The 22,624-nt window shown below is 39.8% G+C and overlaps 3 protein-coding genes across 7 annotated transcripts; 1 reads left to right on the top strand and 2 right to left on the bottom strand.

Moving 5' to 3' along the window:
• Positions 1-1,580: 1,580 nt before the first annotated feature.
• LOC141781904 (uncharacterized) lies at positions 1,581-8,183 on the bottom strand. Of its 5 annotated transcripts, none has more exons than XM_074657873.1 (3): positions 7,768-7,898; positions 5,705-5,741; positions 1,581-4,172 (listed from the first exon to the last, which is right to left on the bottom strand). In XM_074657873.1, exon 3 carries the CDS (start codon positions 4,096-4,098, stop codon positions 2,833-2,835), a length of 1,266 nt encoding a protein of 421 aa, XP_074513974.1. In that variant the 5' UTR covers positions 4,099-4,172; positions 5,705-5,741; positions 7,768-7,898; the 3' UTR covers positions 1,581-2,832. The 5 variants fall into 5 exon arrangements, with proteins under 5 accessions (XP_074513974.1, XP_074513973.1, XP_074513969.1 ...); XM_074657872.1 differs by lacking the exon at positions 7,768-7,898 and adding an exon at positions 6,833-6,907; XM_074657868.1 differs by lacking the exon at positions 5,705-5,741 and having other exon boundaries at positions 7,768-8,183.
• A 1,104-nt stretch (positions 8,184-9,287) lies between these two features.
• On the bottom strand, positions 9,288-15,791 carry ska3 (spindle and kinetochore associated complex subunit 3). Its single transcript, XM_074657865.1, has 11 exons — positions 15,594-15,791; positions 15,428-15,489; positions 14,280-14,451; positions 13,651-14,119; positions 13,442-13,494; positions 12,510-12,709; positions 12,216-12,413; positions 10,961-11,152; positions 10,735-10,814; positions 9,960-10,087; positions 9,288-9,544 (listed from the first exon to the last, which is right to left on the bottom strand). The coding sequence occupies exons 1-11, from the start codon at positions 15,718-15,720 to the stop codon at positions 9,387-9,389; spliced, it is 1,839 nt and encodes a 612-aa protein (XP_074513966.1). The 5' UTR covers positions 15,721-15,791; the 3' UTR covers positions 9,288-9,386.
• Positions 15,792-17,033: 1,242 nt separating this feature from the next.
• Positions 17,034-22,619, top strand: LOC141781883 (uncharacterized). Its single transcript, XM_074657831.1, has 5 exons — positions 17,034-17,070; positions 17,176-17,237; positions 17,324-17,513; positions 18,754-18,957; positions 21,704-22,619. Exons 2-5 carry the CDS (start codon positions 17,185-17,187, stop codon positions 22,463-22,465), a joined length of 1,209 nt encoding a protein of 402 aa, XP_074513932.1. The 5' UTR covers positions 17,034-17,070; positions 17,176-17,184; the 3' UTR covers positions 22,466-22,619.
• Positions 22,620-22,624: the final 5 nt, after the last annotated feature.

Below are 22,624 nucleotides of genomic sequence, written 5' to 3'. Positions count from 1 at the left end.
ATTAAATGGTAGACAGGTGAAGAGCATAACACATAAAAATGAATGGGAACATTTCTTACTGTACACACACACACATTTTTGTGAATAATGGACCATAGTCACACGGCGGTCATTTTGCTCTTGCGTCACGCTCTGGGTGGGAAGGACCAATTCACCGTATCTATACAGCTGTCTGACTCGTTTCCAGAGATCCTTCCCACCCTGAGCGTGAAGTAAGATCACAACGGCTGCTGTGTGAATCTGGTCCATGAGGGATGTTGACCGTTTATGCACATTTAGTAACCAGAAAAGGGTCTAAAGCATATTGCACGATGCAAAAATAAATATTTGTAGAAATCGCTGATTTGTAACAGCAGTACCAGCTTTACAAACTAAGGCACCAGCAACGCAAGACGAACAAAAGATGCATCTCAATACGCAGGGTCTTGTTTCACGCAAGTAATGAAGGATATAAAAACATATTTTTTTCAGTTTATGTGACTACATGTAAGCCCGTATCTTAGCGTAATTTGACAAACAATTAAAAACATGAAAAATGCATTTCTATGGCCGGGTAACTTGTAAAATAGCCTGCAGCCTTGTAGTTAACAGAAACGTCTCTGTGGCGGGTGATCACGGTTAAAATCAATTAGAATAGAACGCACTGAACAAAGCCGATGACAATTAAAGAGTCACTAATTAAATGTACATTCTCAGCTAATGCGTCACTGCTCATTAACAACACTTCAGTGTCTGTGAAAAAGACAACAACAGTCCGTTTACACACATCTTTCAATCACTTGTAATGATACTTTGATTCCGTATGACTGATGCAGAAGCATTTAAAATATATAATCCTGCTCCCCGTTATGTATGGAGTACAGAACCTGCCAAAATAAAAATAAATAAATAAATGAATAAAGTCATTAAATTCAGTAAAAATAATATTAAAAATAAATGTAGCTATTAATTAATTGATCAAATGTGACATAAATTTATTTCAATTTGCGTCTTTATCCATCTTTTATTCCCTTATTTATTCCCTTTTCTGTTTAATTTTCCCTTTTATTTATTTATCTACTTATTTTTATTTTTACATTTGTTTTAATTATTTATTTTTGCATTTTTTAAATTTATTTTGCATTGATTTTTTTTTATTTATTTCACATTTATTTTGAATACACCTTATTTATTTCCCAAAACATATTTATTGCTGTATTCATTTCTTTTTACATTTCTGCCTCATTATGCAAATGAGGGGGTTGTCAATAAAATTAAATAAATAAAAAATGATTACATTTAAAAATTAATAAAAATAAACATTAAATTCAAATTAAACAGAACAGTTAATAAATGAGGAAAAAAAATTAAAACAGAAATAACAATTTATGTCAGTTATTGTTAGTCATAAAGACTAGCAAAAATAATATTAAAAATAAATGTAGCCATTAATTACTTGATAAAATGTGACATAAATTGATATTTGTTTTAATTTGTTTATTTATTTATTTATCTTTGTATTTATTCCCTTATTTATTCTTGTTGTATTGTATTCTTATTGTTTAATTTTAATTTGTTATGTATTTATTTGTTGCAATTCTTTTATTTTTAAATATATGTATCTATTTTGGTATTTATGCATTTATTAATTTATTTCTGCACAATTTTCATTTTGTATTTCACCCCTTATTTATTACCCCAAACTTATTTATTTATGTATTCTTTTTTTATACATTTTTACATTGCTGCCTCAATATGCAAATCAGGGGGCTGTCAATAAAAAAATTAAAAAGGAGAAAATAAAATTTTATAAAAAATATATACAGACAAATCAGGGGGCCACCAATGTAATAAAACAAATAAAAAATAAATGCAAAAAATAAACAAATACATTTAAAATTTTTATAAAAATAAATACAAAAATAAATAAAGAGGAAAAATTACACAGAAGAGTAAATAAATAAGGGAATTAATACAAAGATAAATAAATTAAAAAGTAAATTAAAACAGAAATATAAATTTATGTCACATTTGATCAATTAATTAATGGCTACATTTATTTTTGCTGCATTTAATGACATATTTATTCATTTATTTTTGATTTTTTGCAGGTTTCATGCTCCATAATTAACATGTTTGTATCCCTGCATGAGAAAGTGCATTACTATGCATGCTGCTCTTGTTATTTTGACCTGTTTTGTATCTCTTTGTATGGTGTATACTGTTGTTGATTTATAAGTAACAGCTGGTTGAATCAACCAGTGAAGTCAGCTGCTGTAGTACTTGTTGGGGATGAAAAGGACTTGCATTGCACAGGATTGGATTAGTTGGAACACCGCCTGCACCACCCAAACTGCTGTTTATATACCTCATATTTAGAAAATGGCTAATGAAGATGAATTTTAAAAGGTATTTTTTTACTCACACAGCAATCATTCAAAGCCTAAATAAATAAAATAACATCCTTTGCAATCCTGCCATTCGTTGTCAGTTGAGTTGCACAAGTTAATGACATCACATTTTAGCAATGTGGTTTCTGGATTTGCTCTGACCTAGATAACAGGGAGTCACATACACTCTACAGTAACCATGTAGTGGTGTTGACACTGGGATGCAGTGGGCAACTCGTCAAATGCCGACACTTGGTCAGAGGTCCGACGCACCGAGGCACCCTGAAGCGTCTTTTTGAGACGCAACGGGCTTTCAACTAACTCCAATGTGAACCCATCCACGGCATTATTAGACGCTCAGAGCAACTGACGTTTTGCAGTGGAGGAACATGGAATAAGGTCCAAAGCAGTAAAGGGAACTTAAATGACCAGCATTAAGGAGCACTAGGCGTCTCTGTACGAGTCACTCTAGCGGAGCAGCAGAGATGCACAGGTTGTTTAAGGCACAAGCAACTTGCACAATCTTATCAAAGGTCGAGAGGTTCGAGGTGCGCTCAGAGACCGTGGTGAAGGGGCTCTCGACGGGGCCCGTGAGCATGGCGTACCTGTGCTTCACCATGGAGATCACCCTCTCCACATGCCTCTGCACGCTCACCGTCTCAGAGGACGTGTCAGCCAGCGGCGAGCTAACTGCAATTTTAAACAGTGCTCCTCGGGCGGCCACGGAATCGTCAATGTCGAGGTTGCGACTCGCCAACACGACATCGCCCGGGAGAAGCTTGCACAGAAACCCGCAGCCCTCAGCCAGGCTTTTGTCACTGACGTTTCCCAATACGCCCTTAGAGACGAAGGTGACGACGCCCTGCGGCGCCACGCCAATCAGATACTTTAACACGTTATGAGTTGTCCCCACCCCCTGAGAGCTCGCCACCACCCTCTGCTGCTGCTGCTGCTGCTGCTGGTTGCCCCGGGAAACCGGCTCCTCAAAGGGCACCATGAAGCAGTCTACGATGACAGCGCAGTCGGGGTGGGAGGCGCGCAAAGCTGCCGGCAGGTTCTTCCGGAGCTCGGCTCTGGATGGCCAGAAGACGGCCGTCGGCACCAGAGTGGAGGACATGATGTTGACCATCTGGTGCACTGTTCTGGTCACCGTGCCGACTTTTACGCCAAAGCGGTACGCCAGGTCCTGGTTGCGGAGGTCCAGGCGGAGTCGCATCAGCGTCAGCAGCAGCTGCTGGAACTTGGAGAGCTTCACGGTTTTCATGCCGTCCATGTGAGGCGCCAGCAGCCACATGACCGTCTCCAGGACAAAGTAGTTTGGCAAACCAGTGTAAAACTTGACTTTCTCTGCATCGTTCCTCAAGGAGTTCTCAGAGAGGGACATTTTGTCCACAGACTCCCGGAGGGTCTGGTTCTCCTTCTTCAGGGCTCTCAGGATGTCGTCAAAGTTAACCGCTGCATCAGACGTATGAGCGAACTTTCCCTTCTTGCTGTCACTCATATATTCATCATCATCGTCGTCGTCGTCGTCGTCGTCTTCATCGGTGCTGAGGGAAGAGGACGCACTCCCCTCCACAGTGGCCTCCTGCTCCCTCTCCTCAGGATGCTCCTCCTGGCCCCGATCCCCCACCACAGACCTGCCCTGGCCCTGCAGGAACAACAAAGCGTTGGCTGCCTCCACGCGGGCCTCCTGCTTGTCCAGGATCTCCAAGGCACCCGGCTCCTTCATCTCTGGGGATAAGGGAGCTGATGTGAACACAGAAGGAACATAATCTGGAGAACGAGGATTCTTCACCTGTTTACCTGCATGGGGACAAAAAGAGGATGTAGTAAATGGGATTAGGATCTGTCTAATGAGGTCTCTTGTGTGTGGGACAATGTAGGGCATCAGCTTAATAATGAAAATGTTGTGGAGGACGGAACCTGCCAAAATCAAAAATAAATGAATAAATAAATAAATGACTCCATAAATAAATGAATGTCATTAAATGCAGCAAGAAAATATAAAAAATAAATGAAGCCATTAATTAATTGATGAAATATGACATGAATTAATATTTCTGTTTTAATTTGCATTCGTTTTAATTGATCTTTGTATTAATTCCCTTATTTATTTACTGCTCTGTTTAATTTCCCCTTTCATTTATTTTTATTATTTTATTTTATTAACAGACCCCTTATTTGCATAATGAGGCAGAAATGCATGTAGAAATGTGAAAAAAAATATATATAAAGAAAAGAATACAGAAATAAATATGTTTGGGGAAATAAATAAGGGGTGAAATGCAAAGGGAAAAATTATACAATCATGCATAAATAAATGAATAAATACAAAAATAAATACATACATTTAGAAGTAAATAAAAAAACAAATGAAAAATAAATTCCCTTACTTATTTACTCCTCTGATTAATTTCCCTTTATTTATTTGTATTATTTTATTTTATTAATAGACCCCTCATTTGCATAAAGAGGCAAAGATGCATAAAGAAATGGTTAATCAAAAGAATACAAAAAATAAATATGTTTGGGGAAATAAATAAGGGGTGAACTGCAAAGGGAAAATTATGCAATCATGCATAAATAAAAAACAAATGCAAAAAATAAAAAATAATGTAATTGGGAAATAAATAAGGGGTGAACTGCAATGGGAAAATTGTCCATAAATAAATGCATAAATACATTTAAAATAAATAAAAGAATCAATGCAAAATAAATAAATAAAACATAAATGCAAAAATAAAAAATAAATATAAATAAGTTGATAAATAAATAAAAGGGGGAATTAAACAGAAAAGTGAATAAATAAGGGTATTAATACAAAGACAAATAAATCCAAAAGCAAATTAAAACAAATATCAATTTATGTCACATTTAATCAATTAATTAATGGCTAAGGAAAATGGAAAAATTAATTTTCTATCAGGAGATATTTTCCAGCATGAATCTAACAAACCCTGCTTTATCGTAGTATATATATACTGTGTTGTGTCTGTGTAGTGCAGCATCCCTACCTGAGATGAAGTGAGTACTAACCTGAGATGAAGTGAGCATCCTACCTGAGATGAAATGAGCATCCTACCTGAGATGAAGTGAGCATCCTACCTGAGATGAAGTGAGCATCAAACCTGAGATGAAGTGAGCATCCTACCTGAGATGAAATGAGCATCCTACCTGAGATGAAGTGAGCATCCTACCTGAGATGAAGTGAGCATCAAACCTGAGATGAAGTGAGCATCCTACCTGAGATGAAATGAGCATCCTACCTGAGATGAAGTGAGCATCCTACCTGAGATGAAGTGAGCATCAAACCTGAGATGAAGTGAGCATCCTACCTGAGATGAAGTGAGTGCTACAGAGCCAGCATCCTACCTGAGATGAAGTGAGCATCCTACCTGAGATGAAGTGAGCATCCTACCTGAGATGAAGTGAGCATCCTACCTGAGATGAAGTGAGCATCCTACCTGAGATGAAGTGAGCATCCTACCTGAGATGAAGTGAGCATCCTACCTGAGATAAAGTGAGCATCCCTACCTAAGATGACGTGAGTACTAACCAGAGATGAAGTGAGCATCCTACCTGAGATAAAGTGAGCATCCCTACCTAAGATGACGTGAGTACTAACCAGAGATGAATTGAGCATCCTACCTGAGATGAAGTGAGCATCCTACCTGAGATGAAGTGAGTACTAACCTGAGATGAAGTGAGCATCCTACCTGAGATGAAGTGAGCATCCTACCTGAGATGAAGTGAGCATCCTACCTGAGATGAAGTGAGCATCCTACCTGAGATGAAGTGAGCATCCTACCTGAGATGAAGTGAGCATCCTACCTGAGATGAAGTGAGCATCCTACCTGAAATGAAGTGAGTGCTACAGAGCCTGCATCCTACCTGAGATGAAGTGAGCATCCTACCTGAGATGAAGTGAGCATCCTACCTGAGATGAAGTGAGCATCCTACCTGAGATGACGTGAGTACTAACCAGAGATGAATTGAGCATCCTACCTGAGATGAAGTGAGCATCCTACCTGAGATGAAGTGAGCATCCTACCTGAGATGAAGTGAGCATCCTACCTGAGATGAAGTGAGCATCCTACCTGAGATAAAGTGAGCATCCCTACCTAAGATGACGTGAGTACTAACCAGAGATGAAGTGAGCATCCTACCTGAGATAAAGTGAGCATCCTACCTGAGATGAAGTGAGTACTAACCTGAGATGAAGTGAGCATCCTACCTGAGATGAAGTGAGCATCCTACCTGAGATGAAGTGAGTACTAACCTGAGATGAAGTGAGCATCCTACCTGAGATGAAGTGAGCATCCTACCTGAGATGAAGTGAGCATCCTACCTGAGATGAAGTGAGCATCCTACCTGAGATGAAGTGAGCATCCTACCTGAGATGAAGTGAGCATCCTACCTGAGATGAAGTGAGCATCCTACCTGAGATGAAGTGAGCATCCTACCTGAGATGAAGTGAGTGCTACAGAGCCTGCATCCTACCTGAGATGAAGTGAGCATCCTACCTGAGATGAAGTGAGCATCCTACCTGAGATGAAGTGAGCATCCTACCTGAGATGACGTGAGTACTAACCAGAGATGAATTGAGCATCCTACCTGAGATGAAGTGAGCATCCTACCTGAGATGAAGTGAGCATCCTACCTGAGATGAAGTGAGCATCCTACCTGAGATGAAGTGAGCATCCTACCTGAGATGAAGTGAGCATCCTACCTGAGATGAAGTGAGCATCCTACCTGAGATGAAGTGAGCATCCTACCTGAGATGAAGTGAGCATCCTACCTGAGATGAAGTGAGTGCTACAGAGCCTGCATCCTACCTGAGATGAAGTGAGCATCCTACCTGAGATGAAGTGAGCATCCTACCTGAGATGAAATGAGCATCCTACCTGAGATGAAGTGAGCATCCTACCTGAGATGAAGTGAGCATCCTACCTGAGATGAAGTGAGCATCCTACCTGAGATGAAGTGAGCATCCTACCTGAGATGAAGTGAGCATCCTACCTGAGATGAAGTGAGCATCCTACCTGAGATGAAGTGAGCATCCTACCTGAGATGAAGTGAGCATCCTACCTGAGATGAAGTGAGTGCTAACCTGAGATGAAGTGAGCATCCTACCTGAGATGAAGTGAGTGCTACAGAGCCTGCATCCTACCTGAGATGAAGTGAGCATCCTACCTGAGATGAAGTGAGCATCCTACCTGAGATGAAGTGAGCATCCTACCTGAGATGAAGTGAGTGCTAACCTGAGATGAAGTGAGCATCCTACCTGAGATGAAGTGAGTGCTAACCTGAGATGAAGTGAGCATCCTACCAGAGATGAAGTGAGCATCCTACCTGAGATGAAGTGAGCATCCTACCTGAGATGAAGTGAGCATCCTACCTGAGATGAAGTGAGTGCTACAGAGCCTGCTGCCGTCGTTAGGAGCCCATCCCTCTCTGTTCACAGCAGCTATCCAGCGCTGCTTCCTCTCGGGGTCCCGGGGGAACCGGTAGAAAGATAAGGTGGTGCCCGGTGTCCTTCTGTTCCTGCAGCCGGCCACCACGCAGGTGTGAACCATAGTAGAGCCCCGGTGGAGGTGTGGAGGAGTGGAGGTGTGCGCTGCTGTCTGGTTTTGACTCCCAAAATGGCTGCCGAGGAGAGAGGCTGGAGGAAGAACTGTGTGACGTTATATGATGCTCGCTATGGAGGACAAAACCTGCCAAAATAAATGAATAAATAAATTAAATATGTCATTAAATAAATAGCAAAAATACTATAAAAAAATAAATGTAGCCATTAATTAATTGATAAAATATGACATTTCTGTTTTAATTTGCTTTGTATTAAATCCCTTATTTATTTACTCTTGTTTAATTTTCCATTTTATTTATTCATTCTTATTCAATTTTAAATGTATCTTATTCATTTTTGCATTTATCTTTATTTATTTATTTTTATTAATTTTTAAATTAATTTATTCATTTTTGCATTAGTTTTATTTATATACTGTATTAACAGCTCCCTATTTTTTTTTTTACATAATGAGGCAAATATATGTATATATAAAATAAATAAGGAGTGGGATGCTAAGGGAAAATCGTGCAGTAATAAATAAATAAATGCATAAACACAAAAATAAATACATCTCAAAATAAATATAAAAAATGGAAAAAAATAAATACATAAATGAATAAAAGGGAAAACTAAACAGAAAAGTGAATAGATAAGGAAATTAATACAAAGATAAATAAATAAAAAAACACACACACATTTTATCAATTAATTAATGGCTTCATTTATTTTTAATATTATTTTTGCTACATTTAATGACATTTATTTATTCATTGAGTCATTCATTTATTTATTTTTGATTTTTTGCAGGTTCCGTCCTCCATACTTCCCAACCTTTTTCCTTAAGGGACCCTTTTTCTGTCGAGTGAACTGACGACCCCTGACTAAGTTACACATTTCATGGATATTTCATATTATATTTAATGCATAATAATAATAACAGTACAGAACAACTGATAAACTTTACAATTAACCCAAATAGTGAACTCAATAACGAGCAATTTGGAGGAATTTTGAGCAATTATTTCCTGTGAATATTGCATCAGATATGAGTTTATTTTTAGAAACTTTTAATGCATTCTTCTATCAGCTCTATGGTTGTCTTAACTGCGTACTTTTCTAATGCAGAATGAGGCTTCTTAGCAGAGAGGGAAGGCTATGTGATATTATGTGCAGTAATGTGTTTATTAACTTTATTATATACAGAGTTTATATCCAGAACAATTTACTAGCCATGCATCACAACTATTTACAATCTAGATACCAAAGCTACCAAGCCAGCTTTAAATTTAAGAACAAATAGTCAGGATTCCTCTTTTTTTGCAGTGTACTGTAAGCATATGAGACCAGCATATCTGTGACTTAAAGACGGATGTATAAGCAGGTGCTTGTGAGTCCGGATGGCACTACATTTGGGCTCCCAAATCGTACAAGGCGTCATGCAACCTTTAGTTGTGTGTGCACAGTTTGTACACGGAGGTGTTCCTGGCTCCGCTCAGTTGCTGCAGCCTCTTGACCTCTGTCAGACAGAGGATGTAAACGGGGGTCTTAGCTCCAACAAAGCAAATATTCCTCAGCTCCTCCATCAGAAACTCTGTCTGTTCTCCTGCAGAGGGCGACACAGAACAGCAACCGATTAGAAGCATCAGACAGCTGCCAAGTCCAAAAAGTGCTCTTAACACTCAGAGACCCACATAGACTCGTTTTGTCTTTTTTACGGGGGGGGTACAGGGGGTCTTTAGGGGGAGATAGCAGGGCAACAGTAGATGCAACATAGAAGTGGTGTACATCATCTGAAAGCTGAGAACCTGAAGATTAATTTTTAGATCCAACCAGAGCTTTCTTACAAATAAAAGTCTGAATTATAGAAAAATATATTGTTCTTCATCTTGAACGAAGATTCAACGTAGAACAATGTCATGAAAACTTGGAAGCAGGTGAGTGGAGAACTGTGGCCCAACCCCCTGTTTCTGATGTATCCTATACTATATACTATAACCTATACTGTAGGTAGCACTGACCTCGACTCTCTTCTGTGAACTTGTTGATGTTGTGGACCACCTGGTTGAGGTTGAGCAGAGTCATCTGCTTCATGTACTTTGGTAAACTCTGGAACTCGCTCTCTGACACCACAGACAGACTCACAGCTCTGGGAAGAAAGAGAGAGAGAGAGAGAGAGGAGAGAGAGAGAGAGAGAGAGAGAGAGAGAGAGAGAGAGAGAGAGAGAGAGAGAGAGAGAGAGAGAGAGAGAGAGAGAGAGAGAGAGAGAGAGAGAGAGAGAGAGAGAGAGAGAGAGAGAGAGAGAGAGAGAGAGAGAGAGAGAGAGAGAGAGAGAGAGAGAGAGAGAGAGAGAGGGAGAGAGAGAGAGAGAGAGAGAGAGAGAGAGAGAGACATGTTACAAAGAAAAAAAGAGTCAAAATTCTCTGATTCCAGCTTCATAAATGTGAATATTATTCTGTTTTCTTTCCTCCTCTACGACAGTAAACCGAATATCTTTGAGTTGTGGACAAAACAAGACATTTGAGGACGTCATCTTGAGCTTTGGGAAACACTGATCCACATTTTTCACCATTTTATAGACCAAACAACTAATGGAAACAACAAGAAAATGAGTTGCAACTGTATATACACAAATGATACTACATTTAGTATTCTTTTCTTTTACTCAGCAGCAGTCTGATCTTGTCTGGTCTGCAACTGTAGTAGGGCAATCTTAGTAATTAGTATTATCACCCTGATTTAAAGCATTTCTTCAAAGTGGATCAATCCCCAGTTAGAGGTAAGTGTTTTTTTTACCTGTTTTTATTAGTTTCTGGCCTGACATTTGGATGCACAACCGCCGTAGCCGTCTTCTTCACCCGAGCCTGGAACACAAGCTTCAAAATAAAAGAGATAATATGTCAAACAAAGTTTTTTTTTTTTTTTTTACATATAGGCATGAGATAAAACCAAAAGGTTGTTTGGAAGACTGGGAAGTGAATCTCAATCTAAAAAAAACTTAAAGTACAGAATATTGTCTTACTTTACAGATGTCCTGTGTGACCGAGCTGAGGTCGGGCACCTCTGGGGTGCTGGGCGCTTGGTAGTCCATCCTGATGCGAGGTGTCCCCAAGCTGAACTCCTGGGTGGGTCCGTCCAGCTCCAGATTGTTGACAGCGGGCTCCTTGGTCGCCACTTTATGCTCCATAGTCTTCTTCTTCATTTTTGCACTTCTCTGGAGGAAAACATTAAACGAAGAGCCTCAAGTTCATCTTTTAAGTTAAGGGATGATGTACAGCGAGCCGGTCATTGTTGTGAAAGAATCCCCGACAGGGCGATGCTTTTCACAACAATGACCCGCTAGCTGTACATTATCCCGCTTATTACACGGCTACTTACTTAAGAAATCAATATTTTGACAATATTATTTCTGTTATAAAGAAATAACAGTCTCCATTATGCCGTGATTGACCAATCAGAATCGAGTATTCAACACAGCCGTGTAATAATATCAAGTAATTATTCCACTGCACAGAAGTCAAAAAACGAATTTTCAGTTAGTTTCAGCTGATTATACATTAAAGAAAACATACTTATTAATATTATACTACATTTCTGCTAATAAATCCCGCTAAATGTTAGACACTCTTCCATTAAAAATGACTAATCTAGTGAAGATACTGGTATCATATGAAACTAGAATACCTGATGAATCCATCGGTACCAACCATGTCATACTAGCTTGTCAGAAAATTGGTTCAATAACGCTCCAAACTTACACTAAATTTTGGCGAGGGAGAAACTGTCATGTCCATTTTCAAAGGGGTCCCTTGACCTCTGACCTCCAGATCAGTGAATGTAAATGGGTTCTCTGGGTACCCACGAGTCTCCCCTTTACCGACATGCCCACTTTATGATAATCACATGCAGTTTGGGGCAAGTCATAGTCAAGTCAGCACACTGACACACTGACAGCTGTTGTTGCCTGTTGGGCTGCAGTTTGCCATGTTATGATTGGAGCATATTGTTTATGCTAAATGCAGTACCTGTGAGGGTTTCTGGACTATAGTTGACATTGTTTTGTGTTGTTAATTGATTTACAATAATAAATATATACATACATTTACATAAAGCAGCATATTTGTCCACTCCCATGTTGATAAGTGTATTAAATACTTGACAAATCTCTCTTTAAGGTACATTTTGAACAGATAATGTACCTGCAATTAATCAAGATTAACTATGGACAATCGTGCGATTAATTAAATATTTCAATCGATTTACAGCCTTAATCTTACAGTTTGTAAAGAATTCCCCAAAACAGACTCCAGGTTTGGCATCTCTGGCATCTGCTCGTCCTCCACACCCGCGAAGGTTATTTGTGGCACATCGTACTCCCAGGGGCGTTTGGAGCCAGTTGCTCTGTTACGAGTTGACGGAAGGTCTAAGGTCGGGGCGTCATCATCATCAACTTGCATGTTGATCTTCCGTGCACTCTGTGAACACACACAAAAAAACTCTGCAGCTGAAAGTTTGTGTGTAATCATCATCATCATCAATTAAATGTCCCCACACTCCTCAATCCTTTATACCTTTCTGGTGCTGACCAGTTGGTTCATGTGTGGGCTGTGAAACACCGGGACCTCGGGGGTGGTGGGCAGGTTTCCGGGTCGCCCAGGTGATTCTGGGTCACCGTTGCTTTGCGCAGGTGGGGAGCACTGACCGTTTGTCTTTTTGATCTTGAACCCCGGGGTGTAAAACACAGGTGGCTCTGGAGACTTCAAGCTCTGTGCTGAAGGCAAAAAGAACAATGTGACATAAGAGGACGGCTAAACAACGACAAAAAGTATCTTAAAGTGGCCGTGTCATCGTCAGTGATATTCTCAGGTGATATTTTTGAAATGTGATATGATTTTAGTATCTTTATCTAATATTCACTCATAAATTACAACTACAATTGCTTGTGAAAATTAAACAGAAGAGTAAATAAATGTATTAAATATATATATATATTTATTTTTTGCATTTATTTTATATTTATTTATTTTTGCATTCATTTTGTATTTATTGTATATTTATGGAAGGAATAAATTGTTCTTGTTTTTCTTATTTTCCATGAACAAGAAGTTCTTAATTTAAAACCAAGAATTAAGATTTTATTTAAGCAAAGTTCTTGTGTTTTTTTTCTTTTAATGAAAAATAATTTTGGAGAAAAACGTGTTAATATTTCTCGATTTAATGTATCGAGAGAAAAAAAAATACCTTCTTGGTACTAAAACTCGGGTACTGTATCGGCATTAGTGTTGAAAAATTACAAACGATAAAGATTTGTGAAAGCGTTTAGAAAAGTCATAAGAGTGAAAGAGAATGTTAAAGATGCTTGATCAGAAACCAGGTCCTCTTTGATAAAACTGAACAGCAGAAGCACAGGAAAAATAGAAGTAAAGTTCAATTAAAGATGGAAGATGAGGATTAAATATAAGACACCAGTGCAGGAGAGGAGGAAGCTCCAAGAGTGTCATACCTTTAGTGTGCAAACTCTCCATCACTGGTGGTACAGGGATTTCTTGTGGTGGTCTGTCAAAGAAGAGGACACTCATAAAGCTTTTTATAAGCAGTGACTATAGACTTGAAAGATCTCTAACAGTACTGCTGCAAATCCTGCCTGCATTGCCGCCGGTAGAGGTCATATACTATATATATACACATTATGTAACGCTAATTAAGCTCTACCTTTGGGGCTTCTCAACGTTTTTCCGGAACAGTTCCATCGTGAAGTCGTTGTTCAGACACATGGTGTGCTCTGAAATGCCAAAGTCAGACATCTGAGGCGTCTGTAGCTCGTCGTCATCCATCCGCAGGGCGCGTTTGGGGGTCAAGGGCATTGGTGGCGGTGCAGGCGTGGTGAGGGTGGGATGAGGAATGCTCAACTTGGGCATAGGAGGCACCTCGGGGCACCACCCCACCCCAGCCAGAGCTCTCTTCATCGCCATCTCACACAGGCCGAAGTCAGAGAGCTGCGGGGTATGCATCACGTCAGTGAAGGGTGGCGGTTTCGCCGTCGGAGACGATAAGGAGTGACTGACTCCAGCCTCCTCCTGGCTTCCTCCTTCTTCTTCTCCTCCTGCTGACTTGGTTTCATTCTCATCTGCTGCTTCTTCTTCTTCATCATCTTCATCCTCTGACTCCTGATCTTTGGCCTCTGTGTAAGAAAAAGTCCCAAAATGAAAACACATTTTGAGTGCATGTTGTTTCCTTTAGTGAGCAGTTAAGAACAGCAGATATAACTTCAAAACTTTGCACTGCAGTACACCGTCAGTATATGTTTGACTCCCACCGATACAGCTGCAGTCATTACTTACTGGTTGGTCTGTGGGTGTCTTGGGGAGCTTGGTAACCGTATTTTTCCCAGTGTCCCTTCAGTGTCTGGATGTCCTTCGTGACCCTCTGCTCCGTCACTCTACTGGCCTTAATGAAGCTGCTCACTTCATTAACCTGTGCTTTCTGCTGAGCAACCTCACCCTGGATCTGCCCCTGTATGAGGACAGACCAGAATCCATCACTACTGTTCTTTTAAAATGTCATACCACCACAGATTTATAGTGTATGTGATAAAATAATGTGTTATAAAGTGTTTTTTCTATGCAGGGTTATTGTGTAGGGGGTGCGTGCTATACCGCTGTCACTATGCACGCCAGTCCATTTAAAATCAAATCAGTTTTCTGTCTCATAAGAATAAACACACTTATCTTGACTAAAGACCTTCTGATATGGAGGGCAGAACCTGCCAAATTCAAAAATAAATTAATAAGTTACTCAATAAAAAAAATAAGTGTGTCATTAAATGTAGCCAAAATATAAAAAATAAATGTGGCCATTATTTAACTGATAAAATGTGACATAAATTGATATTTGTTTCAATTTGCTTTTTTATTTATCTTTGTATTAATTCCGTTATTTATTCACTTTTCTGTTTCATTTTATTTATTAAGTATTTTTTTATTATTATTTTTGCATTTATTTTCTATTTATTCATTTTCGCATTTATTTTTTTATTTATTTCTGCACAATTTTCCTTTTGCACTCCACCCTTTATTTTTTAATTTTTAAATAAATAAAGAATAAATGCAAAAATAAATAAATAAATTGAAATATTAATTCAAATAAATACATAAATTAATAAAAGGCGATTAGGGAATTAATACAAAGATATATAAATAAATAAACAAATCAAAACAGAAATATCAATTTATATCACATTTTATCAATTAATTAATGGCTACATTTATTTTTCATATTATTTTTGCTGCATTTAATGACATATTTATCAAGTCATTTAATTATTTAATCTTTTATTTTTTTTATTTTGGCAGATCCCGTCCTCCATATTCTGGTAGTCAATAGGGTCTTAAATAGGAAATAACCAGTTCATTTTAATAATGTCAGTTTGATTCCACCAACATGAGGTCAATGGAGGGTCATAATGAACAGTCTGGTGACGTCAACATACCTTCAGGTTCCTGACGTCACAGTTCACTTCATGATATGCTCGTATGGCTTTCACTGTGCTGTCTGAAGGAAATAAAGAAGTAGCTCATATTAAAACAAGCCAAATGATATATAGATGAGTACCGGTCCCGGCCCGGTGGACGGTGTTAGTCGGTGTGGCGTCTCACCTCTGTCCTCCTCGTCCTCGTCCTGGTTGTTCCTGGTCTGATAGTTGTCCTGTAGTTTATTCGTTTCTGTCTCTAAAGTCACCGCCAGCTTCCTCAGAGAACTAAAGAACCGAGACGTCGGGTTCATCTTATCATCAGACTGTTATAAAGTATGTTAAAAGATAAATAAACTCCTACAGTTACAGTAACACCACCGGACAGAGATGAACAGAACAGAGCGGAACAGAGCAGAGCTGAACAGAGCTGAGCAGAACAGAGCTGAACAGAACAGAGCTGAGCGGAACAGACCGGCTGTTTGTTTGTTTACTTTTCCTCCTCCGGTTTGATTTTGGCGCCTTCGTTTCCGCCGGACTCAACCGGAAGTGTCTTCTTCTTCTTTGGTTTTAAGGCGCTCAGTGTCCAAATAGGGTCATTATTGCCCCCTATCGGTATATTCAATTACGACATCCATAAAGTTCAGTTCAGTGTGCTTTACAGATGGATATTCACACACACACACACACACACACACGAAGGCAAATAAAGAAAAAAAAAAAAAAAAAAAAATTAAAGTGAAAATGAAATGAAAAATGAAAAAAAAAAATATATGAAAAAAAAAAATAATAATAATATTAATAATAATAATAAAAAAATAAAAAAATGAAAATAAAAATGAAAAATGAAAACAAAAAAACATTAAAAAAAGTAATTTTGGACTTTTTTATCGGACATTTTTCACACTTTTTTTAATCGTCATTTTTTAGACTTTTTTATTGGACATTTTTCAGACTTTGTTATCACACATTTTTCAGACTTTTTTTCATCGGACATTTTTCAGACTTTATTTATAGGACATTTTTCAGACTTTTTTTAATCGGACATTTTTCAGACTTTTTTTAATCACACATTTTTCAGACTTTTTTATCACACATTTTTCAGACATTTAAAAAAAAAAAAAAAAAAAATGTTGGACTTTTTTATCGGACATTTTTCAGATTTTTTTTTTTTTACATTTTTGAGACTTTTTTGGGGGGGACTTTCTTTAATCGGACATTTTTCAGACTTGTTTTAATCGGACATTTTTCAAACTTTTTTATCACACATTTTTCAGACTTTTTTTACTGGACATTTTTCCGGTAAAATAAAATAAAATAAAAATAAAAAATGAAAGTGAAAATGAAAATGAAAAATATAAAAAATATATATATAAAATTTTTTTAAAATTTAAATAGCAAAAATAAAAAAATGAAAATGAAAAAAAAAAAAAATACAAATTAATTATTATAATTTAATCACCCTGCAAATATGAATGTAGTTGAAGTACTAGTTTAATTACACGTAGTTCACTCCTCCCCAACACTTATTTTACATCCTCCTCTCAAGTTCACAGAGAGCATGTCGGTGGAGAACTCTTATCAGATTAACTGGTTGTTCAGGAGTGTATAAATATTGGACAAACTGTGAAGGTCAGTGCAAACGTGCACACGGAACAACCGAGGTGAGTTGGTCTGGTAAATTATCAGAGCAGTGAATAGATTTAGAATAAATTCAATCAGTTTAATCAGAAATGTGTGGTTAACTGTTCATTTCCTCCATTCATCAGAATACAGCCATGGCGATGTTTGGAAAGGTTCTGGAGCCAGTGGGCTACATGCAAACTGTGAGGTGAGTTTTCTGACATTTAAACCTTTTAAATATATTTCCTTTCCACATGCAGAACCCCTTCTGTCACATTTCTATGATGTCCTCAGGGTCCTGGTCCAGGGGATCTGCTCCTATCTGGGCGGCAAGGCCACAGCAGAGGAGAGTGAGGGGGCCAAGAAGAACCTGGACCACATCGACCAGGAGCTGGGAGCGTCGGGTCATGGCCTGCTGGACGACCAGGAGGTCCACCGGCTGGAGGACGACCTGGCGGTGGTGTACTACCAGCTGGGCACAGCGGTGAGGAAACCGTACCATGCAGTTATACCTAGTAGTACTTTTATTTTGGAGGGTATTCTAAATATCAGCTTAGTAAGGGGAGATTGGAGTGTTTTATTGTGAAGGTTAGTGGAGCAGCTGTTCAACAGCCACACATAAAGATCAACTTCACACAATGCTGCCATTTATTTTCATACATTTAATGACATATTTATTCATTTATTGAGACATTTATTTTTGGTTTTGGGAGGTTCTGTCCTCCATAGTATCGACTTCTCCTCATGCAGCAATTTTATTATCATTAAAAATCATTTTTTGAAGGTGAAACCACCTTTCTCACCGTGTGAATGAAAGCATACCTGGGCCTCTGTATTTAAAAGGAAATACATGATAGTGATATGTAATCAATGATATGATTGTGACCGGTCCTGCTCAAGGACACCTCAGTAGGACAGAAGCTCACCAATTTAAGGACTTTAACTTTGTTTCTCCTGATGAATGATGTGAATTTATGAATTAAAAAAAAGCTAGTATCTAATAGCTACGAGGAAACAGAACAATAACGTATATACAGCTCATTTAAATTTAACTGGCACTTTTCTAAACACAGTCGAGGGCTGTTAAGGCAGAGCTGACCCTTTTTTAGTCATTTTGAGTCTCTTTGTAGTCAATTTGTGACTCTTTGTGGTCGTTTTACGTCTCTTTGTGGTCGTTTTGTGACTCTTTGTGGTCGTTTTACATCTCTTTGTGGTCGTTTTGTGACTCTTTGTGGTCGTTTTACATCTCTTTGTGGTCGTTTTGGGCGGCTGTACTGAGCCCATTTAAAATATTTATACATTTTGAAATAATTAAACAGAAAGGCATAAGCCTGCTAATACTGTCTACTAGAACTAAACAGATGTTTCAGTCATACATCTGGTCACATATCCACATTTACATAATGCGCTTAGCATGATGAGTTCAGTCACATATGGAGGACTAAGCCATACAAAAGGACCAAAAAAAGAGACGTAAAACGACCACAAATTGACTACAAACAGACACAAAACGTCTATAAAGAGACTCAAAATGACCAGGAAGACATATAAAGGACCACAAAGAGACACAAAACTGTTTTTTTTAATATTCTGTCCATGGCTGTAGCCGCTATTTGGAGTTACAAACATGAGCTACAGCTATTTATTAATATCCGAATATTGTTGATTTGGCATTAGTTTATCATACTGCCCCGTTGACCCTCTCTGACCCCGACTCTTTTCAGGTGAGGGCCCAGCCAGAATTCACCAAGAAGGAGACAGAGGTGTTCCTGCAGTACGTGCAAGACTACCGGCTGGAGAGGCAGCTGACGGCGCTCTACAACCGTCTGATGGGAGTGTCGGCGCTGACCGACCAGCCCACGCTGCTGGAGGAGCTCATACTGAGTCGCAAGCCCAAACGCTGGGAGATGAGGGAGTTCTGTGTCAAGGTCAGTGGAGGTGGAGGGGTGGACTCTGTGTTCAACTCACCTCCCTACAGGCGGTCATTAAAGCTTCATTTTCTCTTATTTTACAAGTCATTATACAAGGGCACGCACTCCTGCTTAAGGGAGGAAAATGACAGAAAGAAAATGACATTCAGACTACTGATCTGTCATCAGTATATATTAAATTACGTCCAATCCAAGAACTAAGAAGCTATTTCATCGAATATAATGCAAATATACTCAATCTCCCAGAGGACAAGTATAAACATAAAAGAAAAGCATCGAGGAACACAGCAGTACCTGGTTAAATATTCAGCTTTCAGACCATAATGATAGATCATAGACAGAGAAACATGGGAGGTCCTGTGGGGACTGGAAGCATGCTGCATCTCTCTCCTTGGTATGAAAATAAACTGAATATCTAATTCAGCAGCGCTGTGACCTTCCGTTGTCTTTCATGTGCGCTGAGTTGGCAAATTTCCCGCCCGCCTGCTGGTCCGGGAACAAACTAAAAGGGGCTGCGATGGCTTTAAACGTTTTTGAATTTCTGAGCCTGAATACTGAATTCTGTGTGAAACAACGTTACATAACTGTCACTAAAATGTCACGTTTAAGAGCAATAAAAGCAAGTATGAGTGCACATATTTCCCCTTTTTGCATGGGGTCAAATAGAGCGTTCTCTCCTATTTCTTATGTAAAAAAACAAACAAAAAACCCCAAGTGACTGGATGGTCACTGTCCATTAGTCCATCTGTCCTAGTGCCCTTTAGCAAGACGCACAGAATGACTCCAACCGAGCAAATCAATGGACCTTAATAGACACGGCAGCAGTCACAGTTTCACATTATGTAAAACGAATTATGTAATTAAAGATATTTGCAGGCATGACCTGAGTTTGACCAGCGTTTATTACACTCTACATCACCGTTTTTCCTCTGAGAGCTAATTTGACGATAGCAGCCGAGAGCTGCTCATACATCAGACCGGCACATATGGGTACTTCGCAAAAAAGTCAAGGCCGCACCCCCTTTTTGGGGGACAGAAAACCGAAGATCTCATAGTGTGTGACTATTTGGATTGTAATTTCAACAAGTTTGTATGCATTCATCTCTTGTTTTACAAATGTTTGTTTTATACACATGTCTAATAATTATTTTGTGCCTGAACCTTTCGCGATATCTTAATAAATGAAAGTTGATCGCCGTCATGTCCCTTCAGTCTTCTCCCGTCCAACCCAGTGGAGGATATTGCTTATCCAAACATCTCTACATATCTGATTGAATCCCGTTAGGCTGAGTGTTGTCTGTAAATAACCAACGTGTTAACAGACACGAAAGCTGTAGTACCGACGTTTGGCCACTACGAACATTGGGATTAACGACCGGCGCTCTTCCTGGGGGCTTGACTAGTCACTGTCACCAGCATCATTTAGCCATTAACCACACTGACAGGGAATATTTACGTATCGTATGACCCTCTGATCTCAGTGTGAAAGACTCGATTAACCCGCTACACAACAGCTTTTCATCATTTTCTCTCCTGTGACGGCGAGTTTCTTTCCCCCAAAAGGGAGCACAGGCTCAATGATGACGCCATGCTGGTCTGGTCTACAGCTTGGAGCCATAAAGCCCCTCTATTTTTTAGGACACGGCAGGGGATTTATTGTTGGTGCAACCAGCTACACAGAAACTCTTGGGCATAGCGTTATTATTATTAGAGGTTTGTTTAAAGTAGAAGTTTTGAGACATGTTTCAACTTCTTCTGTTTACTCTGTTACCGTCTACGAGGGACACGGGGTTGGTTTCCCCCAAAAAAGGCGTGGTCTCGAGAGCCTACTCTGGATGACGTATTGCCGGTCTGATGTACAGTATAACATCAAGTTATACATTACCAATAGCAGACATAATTTCTGTCCTACTTTTATGGTCCTTAAATAACGTTTCAGCCAACGCAGTCATCACCTCTTCTACAATTCCACCATAGACGAAGGACTTTCTGCGGTTTCGTCAAGCTATGTTCACACTGCTGTAAAGACAGACAGCATTTTCATCCTAGAAACTCAAGTCCAGAGTCCATTTATTATTAAGAGGCTTTAGCCTCCGTGGATTAGTCTTAATGCTGAAGCAAATTGGTGCTGAACGAGTGATTTGTTTGTGTCATGCTCCTTTCAGTGACTCGTGAGTGAGTATAAAAGAAATCTAAAATGGGTTTTACTTTGAGAGAAGGGCAGCAATATGTCAGACTGACTAATAATCAAAGTCACCGCTGGAGGACGTGACATTGTTAAGCAAAGGAACTGCAGCTACGTTTCTTTAACCTTGAAGAACTTATCATGTGTAAACACGTCGTGGGTGATACGTTTATGTGTCACGCTGGCACAAGAACACAGGAAATGTGTTTTCAGACAAAATCCACATACGATATGATAAAAAATACAAAACTAAAATCATTTTTTATATCTGAAATCTTCTGTAAGGTCATCAAAAGATCTGCAGACAGTGACTCTGTGTCTGCTAACTTCTCCAAGGTGGTCTCTAGCTCTCCCGTCAGCTCTGTTCTCTTTATCCATCCATGGTCAGCTCGATACATAGGTGAATCGATTTTTTCCCCACCCCTATAAAAAACAGTTTGAAAAGTTGCGACGCCCAGCTTTAATTTTACTTAACACTGTTTGAATAGCATTCGACCTATTTCTGACCACTATTTAACGGCTCACGCTTTCTCCTCTTCCTTCTTTTCCTCTCAACAGATTAACTTTGTCCTGGGCACCGGTCTGCTGTGCCTCTTTACGCAGGCATCTCTGACAGGCAGAGACCAGGCCCTGCTGATGAAGACCTGGTCTGACCGCATGGGGGCCCTCTACAGGAAGATGAAGAACACAGGAGGCCGCTGCTTAGGCTACTTCCTGGAGCAGGCGCAGGGGGATGTACGGCAGCAGCTCCAAGAGGCCGTGCAGAACCGCTCACCCCCCGATGAGGCAGCGGGGAGCATCCTGAAGACCCTGGAGAAGAACTACGATTGGCTGCGCTGGGCGGTGATGCTCCATCCCGCCGTGGGACCCATGGAGGACGAGAAGGAGGAGAAGGTGGAGAAGGTGGAGGAGACGCAGGGAGAAAAGGAAGAAAAGGAAGCTGTGCCGCCACAAGAGGAGCCCAACAACTTCATTTCTGTGGCGTCCGAACCACCGATCCCCCACGTGGTGGTGTGCTACCGTGACACGCCCACTTCGCTGGACAAGAGCCGCATCCACCAGCTCATCGTGGACCTGGAGTGGAAGATCCCCAACCCGCCGCCAGAGGTGTACGCTTCCATCGAGGAAGACCCGGGCAGAGCGCGGCGCTACCTGGCGTCGCGCATGCTGAGGAAGCTTCAGGAGGGGCTGGGATCTGGCGTGTCCGTCCACGTGGTGCCGGGCAGGATGGAGATGAAGTGCAACTTCCCCCCAGCCTCCTACTACCTCTACGAGTACAAACACCGGCTGGCCTCGGGCACCGTGTGCGTGTTTGGATGAGAGAGTAAAGGGGGGAGGAAACAACCTGCTGTCCTCACACAGATGTTTCATAATCATATTACAGCATCTGCTTTATTTTGTTGCTCTCACAGTGGCATTAACGTGTCCCGTGTAATATTACTTCCAAATAAATGTCATTTTAGAGAAAAAGAAATAAGA

The sequence above is a fragment of the Sebastes fasciatus genome, chromosome 14 (assembly GCF_043250625.1).
Source record: "Sebastes fasciatus isolate fSebFas1 chromosome 14, fSebFas1.pri, whole genome shotgun sequence".
NCBI lineage: Eukaryota > Metazoa > Chordata > Actinopteri > Perciformes > Sebastidae > Sebastes > Sebastes fasciatus.
The sequence above is the reverse complement of the archived record's forward strand: the minus strand, read 5'-3'. Positions and strand labels throughout refer to the sequence as shown.